General features: G+C 43.1%; 1 protein-coding gene across 3 annotated transcripts in view; it reads right to left on the bottom strand.

The window, feature by feature from the left end:
* The window catches only part of syt7b (synaptotagmin VIIb), a 72,650-nt gene extending 58,576 nt beyond the window's left edge, over positions 1–14,074 (bottom strand). Inside the window, exon 1 of one of the 3 annotated variants that reach the window (XM_081710079.1) lies at positions 13,848–14,074. In XM_081710079.1, the coding sequence (XP_081566205.1) occupies positions 13,848–13,881 (34 nt within the window). In that variant the 5' untranslated portion in view covers positions 13,882–14,074. The remainder of the gene's footprint in view (positions 1–13,847) is intronic. The other 2 variants (XM_081710080.1, XM_026997839.3) reach the window with 2 other exon arrangements.
* Positions 14,075–17,252: the final 3,178 nt, after the last annotated feature.

The following is a 17,252-nucleotide window of genomic DNA, read 5'->3' as shown; positions in this document are numbered from 1 at the left end:
GCAGAATGGATCCAATGCCATCAACCAGATTCCTTAAAGGAGGCTATCTGGCAGGCTGAGGATCATCTTGTGGCATATGTGGCAGGAACCCCCTCTTTCACTTTCTATCCCCTTTCCCACACCATGGAAATGAAGAGTACCTCTGTCGCCTTTGGCTTGCTCAGTGGGGGCTTGGACTATAAAGCTGCTCTGTGACAACAGCTGTTGTAAAAAGCACTATATAAATAAATTTGACTTGACTCAAACCTCCCATGATTGAGCAAGGATGTACTGCATACCAGTGAATGTACAAAGTAGGATATTTCAGGCCTTGGTGGATTTAGACTGTTATCAGAGCATGATCCACTAAATCCAATATGATGTATTAGGAGCAGTATGTTGGGTGAAGGTGAGGTGTGTACATGGGGTGATTCACAAATATCTGATAGTGCCTGCCATTAATGATTCCCAGGATGAGAAATATAGTCAAAGCAGCAGTTAGTCCCCCCATTAGCCCCCCTGTCTAATTTTGGGCACAGATTGACCACAGTTTTTGGGCACAGTAAGGCATGTACTTAGGGGTGTGTGTGATTTGTGCCACCCTCAAACAAGAAGGATCTCCAGGGCCATTCAGAGCTGAGCCAGAGCAGGAGGGGCCAGGGGAAAGGGGCTACCATGACCACTACCATAAGGAGGGGCCAAACCTTGTCATCCTACATCATGGCTCCCCATTGCCCTTTCCCTGGGGGATTTCCCACTGATGCAGTCTCAGGACAACACCCCGAAACACACCTTCAATCAAGTGAGAGCAATTGATGGTGAAGTGTTTGAGCTAGGAGTGGCCCTGTGAAACCTACACTTTTTGATTATTAATGATAGGTTATATAGAATGACATGTGGCACTTAGGCAGATGAAATAGTTATCCAGTAGTTGGTGCAAAAATGCAACAGAGGAATGTTTTTCCATGCAGCTCATAATAATCCTATGGCAGGGCTTTCAGGGCAGGACGAAAACACCGAACTGTCTAATGGCCAGCTTTTTATTTGCCAGGAATTTTAAGTGATATGTGCTGGTTTTGTGTGTCATGCCATGAATGTCAGTTGCTTAATCCCCTGGTCATTCCCATATCACCATTGTGCCCCCTCTCGTTGATCAAGGTTCCCTTTAAAATAACTAGTATGAACCTCATCATGCCATCAGAGCAGTGGATTCAGCAGTAAGACTCTGCATTAGTCCTGCTGTCCTATGCAACACATTAATCAGAAGTTACTCCGCTATGCAACATATCAGTATGCAGTGTGTGGAGGCACTTTTCTGTTTCATCTCCCAAGTTGGAATTCAGAAATAGAATCTGACTGATCAAGGCACAGCATTTATGTCATGTACCCTGCGCAAGCTTTATAAATTGTTGGGGATTAAATCATCCACACCAGTGTCTTCCATCCCCAAATTCATTGCCTGGTCAAGCAGTTTAATCAGACATTTAAAAATTTGATTCAGAAGTCTGTACATGATGACACTGGGGATTGGGAAAGAGGCTATTCATCATCATTACTCTCCATAATATGTCACTCGCCATAATATGTGCAGTTAGACAAAACCAAAACATGGCTATGTTTCTGTGTTGCAGGTATAACTATTTAAACTCAGTATGTCCTGGCTAGCTAAAATTTTCCTCTCTTTTCGTTAGCTTTTGGTGATCTGTATAAAGATAGGTCTGGATTCTTTTTGAATCTATTTGCATGGGCAATCGTATAAGAGCGCTTTCCCATTTTAGATATTTAGATATTGCAGCATTCACAATGGACACTACTACTGCCACTTGGTCTTTCTGCCACTCAATGGGTGTAACCACAGTGACTCTCACCAATTGTGACATTACGTGCACATGTGCATACCTTCTATTGACTGGCAGCAGCATCTGGGTTCTGTTGTTCTGAAGTCATTTAGACGAACCGAGATTACTAGTCTGCTGACTGATCTCACTAAAAAGGGAGCGCCAGAACCAGTCCAGTAGACGGAGCTTTGCCAACAGGTTATCCAGGTTAAAGTGGCCCTCTGTGGGGACCAGCTGTTGTATCACCAGATTTTTCTCTCTTTTGTCTTAGAGACGGACATGTTGCAGAGGGGACTGGAGACCATTTCATCCCAAGTGGTTAAGGAACAGGAATGCCCGGTGCAGTACTTTAGTTACAAGCTGTCCATGTGTGAGACATTGACAAAGAATGCCTTTGCACTAGTTACAAATGTCTTGCTATCAAGTGGGTGGCCTCCACCCTTTGGTACCTCCTCTTGGGAGCCTCTTTTGTCCTATGGATAGACCTTGCCCTGCTGCAGTGGCTCCAACCCTTGGATGCCAATGTGCAGATCAACCGTTGGTATCTGGTGCTTCAGCCTTATAAATTTGAGGTGTTCCACAGACCGGGGGCACAGATGGTGGCGGTAGATTTCCTTTCTCACTAGGCTGGCTAGCTCTCTGGCATCAACTGGGCGATGGGTTATGTGGCAGTGGAGGCATGCCCAAGCGTCGTCCGCAGGGTGGAGATAGCATGAGTGAACCTCCAGGTATTTAACTTTGTGTGCTTAACAGTTATATGACATCCTGTCTGTTAGTAGGGAAGCTGGAACCAGAGAGAGAGAGAGAATTGCACACACTGTGCCCAGCTGTGGATAAGCCCTTGTGAAACCACTGAGACGTGACAAAGTTAAAACCTGATTTAGGACCATTTCCTTTTTTCTTTTCTTACATGAAGAAAAAAATAGTGCTCTATTTGGTACTACTGCTTTCTGCATCCTTCATTCCTTCCCTGACCCAGAGTCTTTCCCACACTTTTTTAAAAAGAAAAGAAAGAAAAAATAGAAATCTTGCTAGCTATATTGTTTAGACATGGAAACATCCAGTCAGTAGATCATTTGCAGTTTTGAGGGGGAGCTCGGGAGATGATTACAGAAAAAGGACTGCATATAACAGGCATCAGCTCTCATGTGATCAGCCAGCCAATGAACCAATCACAACATACACACTCCTCAGCCAACCAGTGAACCAGCGCTTTGACTTCCAACAGCAAGGGCACAAGGTTTAAAAGGCACATAGTGCTGTCTGCAACCACATGACTCCAGGGTAAACGTGAGCCAATTCCAGTGCAAATCTCTCCCCGACCATCTCTTTGAGCATTGCACATTGCACCTTTTATGCAGCAACATTCTGTTCTCATTCGCAAATTTACCTCTGGCAGCTCTTTGGGACCAAGAACCCATTGGAACATGTTCTACTATATATGTGTCAATGTGAGCTGGTCAGGAGTGTTTGGGTGAGGGTGGGGGTGTTACTCACAGTAGACTATCATTCTACCTGAAGGGAAGGCTGTTCCTCCCATCCATCACACCTGGACTTCTTCAATCTAGACTGACATGATCTTATATTCTTTTTTAAAACAAAATTAAAATAAAATTCTATATTTTCTATTTGCTTCTTTGAATAGAAGCTTGTTATTTAAAAAAAACAAAACAATCTATAGCCAGCCACACATCTCTATACACCCCACATACAGTTGGGCCCTTAAAGTCACCAAAGGGGGGGGGGGGGGGGTGCAGCAGACTAGAGGATAAATGCATTTTTTTCTCACATGTTTCTGTATCACCTATCTCCCTCTCTCCATAATTAAATAGCATATTTGAGTGTGCAATGAACTGAGAAACAGAGAAATGAATAATCACAGGAAAATGATAATGTGTGTCCGTGTGTGTGTGTGTGTGTGTGTGTGTGTGTGTGTGTGTGTGTGAGAGAGAGAGAGAGAGAAAGAGAGAGAGAGAGAGAGAGAGAGAGCAGGGCTCTACACATTTCCCTGTAGACCTCCACATTTTGCAGCAATGGCAAACAAACAGCACAAGGTAAGCATTGGGATGAAAGAAGGAATAGCCAGGACAGGAGAGAGGAGAAATGAGGAGAATGAGGAGAGAGGAGAAATGAGAGGGAAGAGGTGAGTTGAGAGAAGAGAAACAAGATGAAAGGAAAGAACAGAGAGGATCCAAAAGAAAAGGAAAGGGGCATAGAACAGTCGGGAAGAGGAGTAAACTTGAGAACTGGAGACGGAGAGGTGGAGGTGCTGACATACTCAGTGGAAGGGGAAACACAGCGGAGAGAAAGTTGGCGAGTTCTGCATCTCTACATCCGCCATTCCCTTTCATCTCAAAACATTTGAAGATGGAGCAGTTACTGAAACACCCTCCGGCTAGACTGTATATCTCTGTGTATGTAGCACTGTGTGTGTGTGTGTGTGTATGTGTGTGTGTGTGTGTGTGTCTGTGTGTGTGTGCCCGCACAACTCTCTTGCAACTTTGGCATGAAACACTTCCGTGAGTCTGAGTGCAAGTCTGGCTAACCCATCTTGTTTATTTAATTAATTGGCATAGTGCTTTGAATAAGTATCTGGGTCTGATCCATCATTATAATGAGAACAGTTCCCCAATGCCACCAAACAGACATAATTTAAATACTTTGCTTATCATTCTAAGGGAAACCACTGTTATTACAGTCTGCTCTGGTAACTACTATCCATACTAATCTACATGTATAGTATAGGTTTCCCTGTTCCTCATTCCTGTCCTTTCATATTAAAAATGAATTCCTTATGACTCAAGCAATTTTTTCTTTGTGAAAGAGGGAATTGGCTCGGAACATAAAATTTCATTGTGGACATAATATTGGGAAATGTACTGACCCAAAATGTTATAAAGTGACATAATGTGGAATGGTGTTTACGTGTGTGGTATACCAATCCTGTTCTGGGCATGTTAGATGTATCCTGTTCTTTCCCAGACTGGAGTGTCTTGGCGTGCCTTGTCAGACTGTCGGAGAATAGATGTCTCGCCATCTGTTCTTGGCGATGTTTTCCCTTTCTGTCCGTGTGGGTGTGTGTATGTGGTTGTGTATTACCCTTCAATTACTTCCTCCCCCTCTGTTTATTTTATCTCAATGAGCTTACACACACCTCTGTATACATCTGTCTCATCTGTGACACATGTATACATTTCTCATCTTTTCCTTTCTTCACAATGATAATTTGCTTCTCTCTGTTTTGCCCTCCCTCTTTAAGGATAGGAGGGTTTTATTACAATGGGGACTGCTTACTTTCTGATATATGCAAGAAAAAGAAGAATGTAAAAAGTCATCATTGTATATTGTTTCCAAGCTAGCATTAAGTGTTGCGTGGGATGACACATGAGTGCTATTTGTAATACAACAGTCAAATTTGGAGTAATTACCAACTTTGAAATGAAGTTCTGTAGTTACTGGGCTGTATCTCTCTCTCTCTCTCTCTCTCTCTCTCTCTCTCTCTCTCTCTCTCCCCCCTTCTCCCACTTTCCCGTTCTCACATCCACCCAAACACCTGCTTAATAATGCCCTTCCTCTCTAAGTTTGAGCTCCTCCTTTCTTCCACCTGTCCATTTGGCTCTCATTTTCTCCACACTTGCCTCTCGGCTCCAGTAATGAGTTGCCTGGAAGCCGCTGGGATGTTTGAATGGGGACGAGAATCCACAGGGAGCGGGACATGTGTGTAGCCTGTAATCCCAGCTCTTCCACCAGGAATGATGACTTCATCTTCCATTTTTAAGAATGTTTTTTTTCTTTCCACATATCCCAGTTTGGTTATACTGGAAAGCCTTATAATCGCATTTACAATTGCAAAGTTTGACACTCCAATCTAGAACATAGTCACTGGACCCCTATTCACAGTTTTATCCTGAACTAATGTAAATACTGTTCTTACAGCACAAACACGTCTTTTCTGGGGTGACTCTAGCCTGATGTGTAAATCTCTAGCTGTATTTTTGGTGAGATTACGAAGGGGTGATATGAATCATACCACATCCAGGAGCAGTTACATCATCCCCGTCTCTCCCATGTTAGTGAGCTCCATTTAGACCGACCTACACACACACACTTGCACATACACACACACACACGCACATACACACACACACACACACACACTTTCTTTTCTTGGTCTTTTGCCTTTTCTCACTAACTTGAGTCTGCTTCAGTTATCCTCCATAATCTTACACACAACATTAAAAACGTCTTCCAGTGCACAGAACTCCATCTTAAGAGCAGTTTATAACAAACATGCCTTTGACGCGTAATAAATTATTACAGAGAAAAAGCAGATCCACACTTATCCTTCCTTCTGAACCCTGTGTTCTCTTGTAATTCATTTCGCAACGTTCTTTCATGGCATGATGAATGTTTTCACAAATGGCTCCCTATTGAGTGGTTCATGAACTGTAAGGCATGGAATTTCGATGCACAGAACAAATCACATAAAAACAGCTCTCCATAAACATATGCACAGAGACCCCTCTTCCAATCTTCGTTCTCTCCCTGTCTCTTCTCCTGACCAGCCGCCGAAGACCTCTAATATCTTCTTGACTTCAGAGATTAAATGGCGTGTCTTGTTCTCTTTGTTATTATTTCTCTTTCTTTTGCACTGTCTCTTTCTTTCACTCTCTCATTCTCCCCCCCCACGCACTCAGAAGCTCTTGCCTCTGAAGGCAGAGACTACATACAATTCTGGCTTTAAGATGCACACTCGTCCTGACATGTCTCCCTATACTCTCTGATTTTGCTCCCATATTCTCTCTTTTCACGGTAACCAGTGGATTTCTGTGCCCTTGATTTGGAACCTCATATACATTGTCCCCTTCGTACGCCACCATCTACTCTTTCACGTGTCTCCACCATCTCTTTTGCTATGGCCCCAGTCTTATTTTCTACCCACCCACCCCAAAGTAAATATCATCTTTACTCGCATTGCCAGAAAGTTGGTGGGGCAAAAACCCTTTGAATAATGCAGGTGAGGCAGGGAATGTGAGCTAGAAACACTGCATGCCCATGTGATAGGATTGGACAGACATGGACTCAAGGACAAAAGAAGAAAAGCAAAGACAGGAGGTGAAAGTGGAGAGAAGGAGACGGAATGAGGAGATGGGACAAAGATGGTGATAGCACTAGGGTGTGTCTGAGTGTGCAAATTTCTCAGTGAGTCAGTACGACTGAACTAAACCAGAAACAGTTATGTAATAGTACACACACACACACACACATACATACAGACACACACACACACACACACAGACAAACACAAAAGTTGCATGATATGGACAAAAAATAGTATATTGGGATAGTATTGCGATTTTTTACATGCCTTGCAATATACATTTACCATCCACTTTTATGTAGAAACTTCTTCACTACTGTATGTACACTCATTGGCCACTATGAACACCTATCTTATTGGTGTGCTTTTGTACAATTATTGCCATCCACATCAGTCATAATCTCCATTGCTCTGGTCAGTTTCTGAGCACACGACCGTTGCTGACCAAATATTATTTTGGTGTCAGGTTATTCTCAACATGGCATTAACACAGATATGGCACCTGCATGGTTGCAGGTGTTCTGCTGGTACAAGTTTGACCCAGAAGTGTTGCTTGGATTTAACACTTTTCAGTGTCACTGCTGTGCCAAGAGAGTTCTGTTCTAAAAATATCCAACCAACAAGGGCCAGCAGCGGTCTTGAGGTCAAAGACTGATCACTGATGAAGAGGATGGCTAACACAAGCTCTGCATAGCAATAGCAATTCTCTAACCACAAGGTGGTTCTAAAAAGCAGCTGGTGAATACACGTGTGAACTTTTGATGGTTAAGGTTTGCCTTGCATTACTTCAACACTCACAGAATGCACATCCCCAACATCTGAGACTGGCGAGGATGCTCACAGCACTTGGTGGAGGGATCATTCACATATCGCAGCCACCTGCAATATTATTACTGCTAAGGCCAATAGGTTATTGCACTAATGATTATCAAATTATATATACCGTGCAGTCACACAGACTCAAACGCGCACAGAGACACAAATGTTTTCCAAAGAAATACATTCCAGATATCTATCTCTTTATATCTCTGTTTCTGTGTCTTTCTTCTCCTTCACTGTCTCTCTCATATCTTTCTCTCTTTTTCATATCTCCCTATCACATCTCTGGCTCTCATATCTCACTCTTGTAGCTCTTGTCTCTATCTCTGTCTCTCTCGCTCTCTCTTTCTCTCATATCTTGTATCTCTTTCATCTCTCTCCATCGCATATGTCTTGCTTTCTCATATCTCTCTCTCTTTCATTTATTCTCAGACCAATTTTGGATAATAAACAGGAGTGGATGCACTGAACTGTGTTCAACCGCTCTATACTCCTTTACAGAAGACCATCGTAAACAGAGCTCTATGGGGGAAAGGGGTACCAATATGAGCTTGAGCTGAAAAACAACACTACTACCACTTGTTATTGTCCTTGGAATTCAGGACTCTCCTCTTCAGATTTAGCCAGTACAGATTAGATTTGCATGTTTTTTTCTTCACCACACAGAGAGACTGGTTAGTGACAGCCCACATCTCCACACTCACTCACTCATCTCCTCCTTCATGTGCTCCTCACCTCATCCATTCACTCAGCATGATGCAAAAAAAGGCTGGCTTGAGTGCATAAGAGCAGTAGAAATGGTGCATGCACGCATTCCTCTGTTTCATCGAAATTCTTTTCAGACAAACAATTCAGCAATTCAGTGGTTGGCTGTGCATGGGAGGGTTCAGCCCAAGACTCAAATTCACCTTAGTGGCTGGCAACCAACAGTGTACTTTATTTTCAAAACATGCCCACATCACAAACTGCTCAGGAGCTGCAAGACCTTTGGTTTTCTTCATTGTGAGGGCTAACATAATGGTCAGGCAGGATAACTACTGTTGTCATTTATGTTACCCATCAATCATCACAGAAGGAAAGATGTAAAAAATATATATATATATATAAAATAAATAAAGATTTTCAGGCATAAAATCAGATGCACATCAGCAGTAAATTGTAAAAAAAATATATAGTGGATCAACATTTAGCAGCTGTATTTTGAAATCGACTCTGGCACAAACACTCAACACTGGTTCTGAAATTATTCCAGTGGTTTATCTAATGCCCATAAGCAAGCAATCATTCAGTCCAAAGGGACCGTGGTATGCTCTATGAAGCTTGATGTTGAGTAAACAGCTATTGGCTGCTGGTCAGGATGGGAGGGGCAACAGAACTAAGATAGACACCTATAGCTCTGCACATGCCACTACTGAAAACAATCCAGCTCCTCCCATGAGACACCGTTGATTGGCCACATTCTGCAAGTGTGTGTGCCAGAAAGGGGGTCGCAGGGTCACGTCTCCATAGCGACGCCTACTGGCGATCCATTGCTTGTTGCACTCTGCGTGGGTTCAAGGGCCGTCCTCCAGGCGTTGGCAACCGATGCTTTTTAAGGCTCTGAAGTGTCGCTGTGCGGTTAAGCGGCAGGTTTGTGTGACTGATATCACCATGTAATGTGGGTGTAATGATGTCAGCCTAATGAAAGTGGGTACTTTTGTTTTCTGCATCTGAACCCTGCACCTTCCCTGCACACCCATTGCAAGTTGTGCTACAGGATAAAAATACATCCCTTTCAGACAGTTATTACACTCCTGACTAATCGCTGCTCTTTTGTCTCTCTTTCTCTCTCCCTCTATCACCCTCTCTCTCTGTCTCTCTCTTTCACTCACTCACTCTGCTTCCCTCAGTGCATACCACACACTCTGTACCTCTCTCATCCCTCGAAAAAGGTGCTTATGTCAATCACTCACTACCCATTTCTTCTTTTCTCTGGCTACAATATTAACTCGGCCTTTGACCAGAGTGATGCACACATTAATATGCAATTACCTGCAGACATTTAAAAATCCATCCTGGAGGAAATTAAACAAACCCACAAGGTCAACATGCATTTACTTCTCCCTCCAACCTCTCTCATGGTATCTCACTTCCACAGAACGCACTCAAACAGTCTTTGAATGGCACACCAACCTCATTGGCACAAGGAATGCTCTTAAGTCAGAGTTCACAGCTTGCTCCCCTCATGTCAGCTGTGGCACTTCACAGCACCTGGTAGTCCACAAAGAGGAACATTCAGCCTTGCCCTGCTAGGCCGATAAAACGGTAATCCAGGACAGATTAGCATTCATTCATTTTTGGCTCTCAAAAATAGTAAGCCATCCATCTCCTTACAAGGAAATGAACAACAACAACAAAAAAAAGGCAGCTGTTACTACCACTGAGAGATTGACTGGACACTATGCTGTATGTTCTGTAATAAACCCACTGGACTGGAACTCGGGTTGTATGGGGGGGGGGGGGGTGTCAATGATTTTGGATATGAAACAGGAGGTCAGGGTTTTGTGTTTGGTCATAAAATCCTGTTACTTCACCCCTGAAGAGCAAAGCACAAGCATAGCCTTAAGATACTCCAGGAAGACTGTCCCTTTAAGAGAAAGTGTCAGCTAATAAGATGAGGTGATACAAGTCTCCGATGCCCAGTGATAACCGCATACCATGCACAAAAAGGGTGTTGCAGGTTGGAAGACTTACAGGAAAAGCAATCAATTAAGCCAGAACCACAGACAAAGTTAAGGATTTATATCTGTGTTTCCCAGCTGAGTCCTATGGGAACCTCAGACAACCTACATTATGGCTCTGTCCCAGAGTCCAGCAAAAGTGTGCCAGGTATTGCATGTTCTTTACCTCCTGGCCCAGGTGTGCTGAGAGCGGGATCACAGCAAAGACATGAAGCATCTTGAGGGTGGGTGGCTGAAATTAAGTCTCTCTGAACTGGCTGTTTATCCAAACAAACTAAAGGCAACAGTTGAAAGTTCGGTCTGAAAGTAATTTATGCTCATCTCAATCTTGTGCCAGGCACCAGCCACAAGATCCAAAAGGATTACAGCAGCTCGCAATGTCACGTCTAACTGAAGGAAAGTGATTGGATAATAGCCAAATGAACCTGCACTTCCAGTCACTCTCAGTTGTCATCTAAGCAACTCCCTACATACACACACACACACACACACACACACAGGCACACGCACATGCACACACACACACACACACACACACACACACACACACACACACAAAAAAAACAAAACAAAAAAAACAAATGAATGAACAAATAACTTCTTAGAACAAAGGACAATTTTTTGTCCTTCTCAGTGTATTTGGCTTATCGCAACATCACTGCAACACCCTGCAATACCAATGGCATTTAGGATTTCATCTTGAAGGCAGTATTGCATCTTGTCCAGAATATGTAACTGCTTCAAACCGCACAATGATTGGATCGTGTTTTTGTTGATATTGTTGTAGTTGTAGATTTTGTAGTAAATCTCCAGCCAAACCTTAACATTCACAATGCCCTTTCAAAAGCCCAATTAGGTTGTTGAGCAGAGTTGGTGCCAAAGTCTACAGAAGGACAGGCACAGGAGGTCTGTAAGCCATGCAGTAAAGAAAAATACCCAGCAGGGCCATGGCAGGAATAAAGGTGGAATGTGAATTGCAGGGTAGCATCACCAAATAAAATCACAATCAGCTGCTTTTCATTGCCCATCTACTTCTTTACTTGTTCTTTTCTGCCGTTTTCTGCTTCAACAGTTTGACAGAGATCAAAGGCATTGATATCCTATCAGATATCAGCCACTTATCTCCAATAATTCCTACATGCTTATATTGGAGATTTTCTAAGCAAAATGTTTGAGTAGCAACAGTTATATTTCTGCACTTATTTGTGGAGATAAAATTGCGCTACATTTCTTAATTCAGCTGATTAGCATTCATCCGCCCCCGCAACAAATCTACCATTATTTAATCTGCTTGTTTTCAGTAGTATTAAATCCCTGATGATAAGTTCAGTGTATGATTCCTACACACAGACCCAGTTGCTTCCGGTTAAGACAAAAGCTGAAGTCTAATACAGTTGTTACACTAGTAAAACTCAGGCAGTTGGATTTCCAACCCCCCCCCCCACCACCACCACCACCACCCCACCCCAATTTCTTTCATTCACTCTTTCTCTCATTCACTCTCTTACACAATGACTGACATTTCTTAAATGGGTGTTGCTTTGAGGGGAGTGGTGGATTGGAGTGACATTTAAGGTTAGTCACCATGTCAATGCAGACAGGCCTATGATTAGTTCTGAACTCAGACAGGTTTAACTTAAAAAACAAAGGTCTTTCTCTCTTTTTTCCTTACCCTGATTTCCTTCTTTGGGATACATTTGTTGGTTTATTGCTGAATTGTGAGCTGAGCTACATCAGTAAAATCAATAAAGGGCTGACTTTATCATTACAGTGAGATAATAACAGCATTCTACCTAGATAATGCATTATTTCTAAAAAGGAGTCTAGAATGGATAAGAGTTTCATCTCATTGCACCCCATTAAACATCTCATTGCACCAATTAAACATGTTAAAACGACACAATCACAAATTATATTCAAAGAACGTATGTGTCCATAAAAACACATGGCTAGTAAATCTGACCTAAGAAAATTATTCATCAGGTTACTAGTTTTACGGCATATGGTAAGGTCCCATATTTACCATCATTCTTGAACAGGAGAACGCTGATTAATGATCAGACCCATGTTATTTTAACATCACTTTATTCATTAGAATGTTAACACTATTCCTCAGCAAACATTCCTTTTATACATTAAAAAACGTGTTGATTCAGATCAGGAAAAAAATATATATATCAAGAGATAATAATCGATATGTCAGCCCATTAGATCACATACATAAAGCCAGTCAGTCTCTCCCTTCGGTTCACTCCACCTTGAGATGCGTGGGGAATTCTCAAGGAGCAGGGCACGCGGAGCGGGGAGCACCGGCATGCGAGGAAACCCAGACGAACCAAGCGCGCTCATCAGACAACCGATCGTCCAATCAGAATGGCATCATCCAAAACGTGAGGCTACGTCCAATGCGTAACGGTTCAGCGCATGTGTCTTGTGTGCAGGAATCAGTGTCTATTTTGGGAGGCTAGCTGTAAAATGAACACTTATACAAAAACACTTATACTAAAAAACATTGCGCGTGGTGAGCAGCCTCTGCGTAAGTATCATCTAACATCTAAAACTGACTGATTTGAATCCTTCACATTTTCTTTCCAAATCTTCATTAATTGATGCTCACCGACAGCATATGCCCTCTGTCTTACTGTAGGGGTATGCCATCTAATTTTAGCTTTACTTGCTACCTAACTTGTCCCACTGCATGCAACAGGAGTGATGAGAAAGGGCACAGGCCAGATTTAAGGGCGAAAGACATTCTCCCCTCGTCAGGAATCTATTACGCGCTGTCATCTTTTCGCCCGTACCCGTGGTAGGAGCCGCTGCCGACCCATGATGCGCTCGATAAGATAGACCGCCTCTTCGCGCACGCAGGGGCGACAAAATACGAGAAAGACCCCTTATTTACGACGACCCCCCTCCCACACGCGCATCACGCTCGCATTCACATCCTAACAAACCCATGCACAAAGCCCACTATTTTGACTGTGTATGTGATTAGGTTATGATGACCTTGTGCGCGGATGGTTGATAGCTCATTCAAAGACGCGAAGGCAAAAAGCAAAGGGAAACATTTTCGTGAAACGAAACACAACAAGTGTTCTGGCCTGCAATGGGCAAATTATTTGAACAAATTTGTAATAATGTTTCCTGGTTCCTACTGGTTGCGCTCCAGTGTATGTGAATTGCCCACACGGAATCAAATGATTACTGAAATCATGCATACCACAACACTAACTAATTATAAGCAAGCAGCCTATGAAGCTGACCTGAGGAAGACACTATTAGAAGCTACGGAGGGTCAACACTGACAGATTGTCTACAACTCAAGGGCGATCTTATAGAAATCAGCGAGAGTACGCTATGAAAGTATGACAATGGAATTTTCTGTCTCACCTTTACCGTCCTCGTCGTCTCTGTTCAGGTGCATGACTGCCTACTTTTGCTCCACCAAAGGATTGTCGTTCTTTTTTGAAGTGCTTGCTCTGAAAAAACTACAATTCAGACTGTTGAGGAGAATGACCACAGACCAGCGCGCGTTTGCCAGCCCGAGCGTCTCCCAGTGCGTTTCACTCGCGCAGGTAGTCAGCTGCGCTCGCTCTCCCGCTCTAGCTCTCTCTCTCTCTCTCTCTCTCTCTCTCTCTCTCTCTCTCTCTCTCTCTCTCTCTCTCTCGCTCTCTCTCTCGCTCTCTCTCTCTCTCTCTCTCGCTCTCTCTCTCTCTCTCTCTCTCTCTCACGCACACACATCACCCCACACTCTTCTCACGCTCTCCATCCCTCCCTCAGTTTTCTCTCAATCTTCAACATTCAGTTGTGGGAGTTTTGAGGGCGTCTTGCCTCTTGCCCGTAATGCTTGGCAGCTGGAATCATCAGTCCGTGTCACAGCCAGAGCTGAACACTGTCTATGCTCAACTTCTGTAGCATCAGGCGATGTGTTGCTGACTTGTCGATCCACGAGCTTCCCCAAAGCTAGCATTCTTACATCGATATCGTCACTGTAATTCTATAGAATTATCATAATTAGTCGCATCTCTCCCAGCTCCAGAATCTCACCTATCGTAACTGTCACGGCCACTTCATCTGTTTCAGTTTTCTCAGGTTGGGAAACAGCCTGTTTCATTGTTCATTGGCATAATTATGTAACATATGAATCTCAAGTCTCCAGTCTGGTCGCATCTGTCTACAATTGGCTGCAATTTTTAATCGTGTTGTCGATTTTCATGAGCAATTTAGCGTGTCTGTGAAAAGTGCGAGAGAGTGTCAGCAGCAGCTAAAATAACATTAAGATGCCACATGCTCCATCAGTTGGTGCGTGGCAACATACCAGTTCTCGGTTTTCGAGCGCTCAGGAAGATCTATATAGAATAACACACATCTCTACCTCTTACCGTTGTACTGAAATAATTTGGCGGAGCACTGGTCTGTATGTGAGAGTTTTCCCTCTGAAAGTTCCGTAACCTAAAAACTGCAGTTTTACTGGTGTCTGTCTTTTACGATTTTTTGAAAAGGCACGGCTACCGTAGAGACCCCTAGCGGGAGTTCACGTGATGTGCAATAAATAATTAATCAACATATCTGAGATACATTGCATGTCATTTACCGTATTTAGCGACTTACAATAGTTCTAGTTCTCCATGGAATACATCCTACTGTACTAGTGTGCAGGTTTGAAGGTAGACTAAGCTGTACATCAACAGTAGACTAAGATGTACTTCAACGTTTTAAATGTTTTTTGTGTAAAATTTATATATATATATATGAATCTCATGTCATATATGTGTGTGTGCATGTGCGTGTGTATGTGTGAGAGAGAGAGCGAGAGCGAGAGAGAGAGAGAGAGAGAGAGAGAGAGAGAGAGAGAGAGAGAGAGAGAGAGAGAGAAAGCGTCAGTGTACTCTGGTGAAATTTGTAGAGGTAGTCAAAATGCAGTGAAGTACACCAGAGAAACAGTGCAAAACCAGAAACACAGAAACAGGATGATGAAGGACTGCTGTCTAAATCATCCAATGTATATATATATATATATATATATATATATATATATATATATATATATATATATATATATATATATATATATATATATATGTGTGTGTGTGTGTGTGTGTGTGTGTGTGTGTGTGTGTGTGTTTGTGTAAAGAAGTAAAGGATTGGAGATTATGCAAGTGCTTTGAAGTGGCTAGGGATCATTCCAGTGCTCTGTGAGTAGCCTTTCGTGTACATTTGTAGGCATAATAGGGTGGGTAGTGGGAATTCATTCCACCATCTAGATGCTGATCCAGAAAAGAGTCTAGATGCAAGGCTTCCCTGTCTCTTGAGGGGTGGTGGTTCAAAACATGCTGTACTCGAGGTACGAAGGGTGCATGATGCGTTGTGGGGTGAGTCAAGGATGAAGCAGGACCAGTTTTGGCTTTGTAGACAAATAGCATGGTTTTAAATCTAATGTAGGTGACAAGCTCTTGCTGGAGTTCAGTTTTAGATGATGGGGAACAATTGCTGGACCAAGCACTGACCATGTGGAGAGCATACAAGGGACAAATGAGGTTCACATCATCTCTTGATATGAATTCTCTTGTATTTGGGATACAAACTGCTGCCATGCTGAGTCAGTGGTGCCAGGACTAGGGAGAGTATGTAAAGGAATGTTGAGATTAACTGTGTTAAAGGCAGCAGAAAGTTCTAAGAGGATGAAGCCTGATACTTTGGCTAATCTTGCATCGTGAAGTTTCTCAGTAACTGCAATGTGGGCAGTTTCTGAAGAGTGTGCAGGTTTGAAGCCTGACTGGTTGAGATCCTGGAGTCCATTCAGGGTGAGAATGCTAACTAATTATAAACAACATGTTCCAGGATTCTAGAAAGAAAGAAAGAAGCAGTACCAGTTGTCGGTAGCTGATGATGTCAACAGTATCAAGTGTGTGTGTGTATGTGTTTTATTAATGGGCGTAACCTTTGCTCTCTTGGAGTTGGATATAAATGTAATAAAGCCTTTTTGATGACAGTGATGACAGTGAGTAGGTCCTGGGAGACAGCACTCAGAATTTTAGAGTTGGGTGAAGGGGGGGGGGGTTACAAGAATTTTCAGAACTTCTTCTGGAGGGACAGGAGATAAAGTTGTCAGGGTGTTGGGAGAAGGAGGATAAGGGCTGGAATGTGATGATGAGGAAGAGGGGAAGAATTGGCAGATCTTATTAACTTTTTCCTCAAAGCAAGTGAGAAACTACACTGGGGTTAGGGAAGGTGAGGAAAGAAGAGAAAATAGCATGTAGCCTGTATGCATCTAATGTACATGAATCCTGTTCTTCTTTGCAGGATGACTTTGCAATAGTTGTGCCAGTTGTGTGAACTTCAAGTGGAGGATATGGACCAAGTAGAGATTTGTTTTTTGCTACGATTGTCACCACCTTATCTGAGCTGCTTGTAGTTCACTGTGGTTGCTATGAATTGGCTCACACAGCCAAGTTGTGGAGGGGTGAGCTTTTGATGGCCTAGAGGAGTAGGTTAGTTAGGAATAGGAGTAGTTTTATAAAGAAAGGGAGAAAAAGAACTTATAGGTAGCAGTTTCACGAGGGGGAAAGGTACAGTCCGTGCCTCTCCCCCTCATGAAACTGCTACCTATAAGTTCCAGTCCAGAAACGCTCCTTGGCGGTCCATCTGGGGGTCCATCTGCTCCAAAGGCGCGGCTATGACATCCAGTGGTGACCACCCCTTTGTAGGGACCCAGCCTGAACATACAACATACACAACAATAAGCAGATGCACCTGAACACAAACAAAAAGGCGCTGAGATGCAGCGTCCACTGA

Source organism: Electrophorus electricus, chromosome 3 (genome assembly GCF_041902795.1).
Source record: "Electrophorus electricus isolate QZ-2024a chromosome 3, ASM4190279v1, whole genome shotgun sequence".
NCBI lineage: Eukaryota > Metazoa > Chordata > Actinopteri > Gymnotiformes > Gymnotidae > Electrophorus > Electrophorus electricus.
This window is presented reverse-complemented; position numbering and strand designations above follow the sequence as displayed.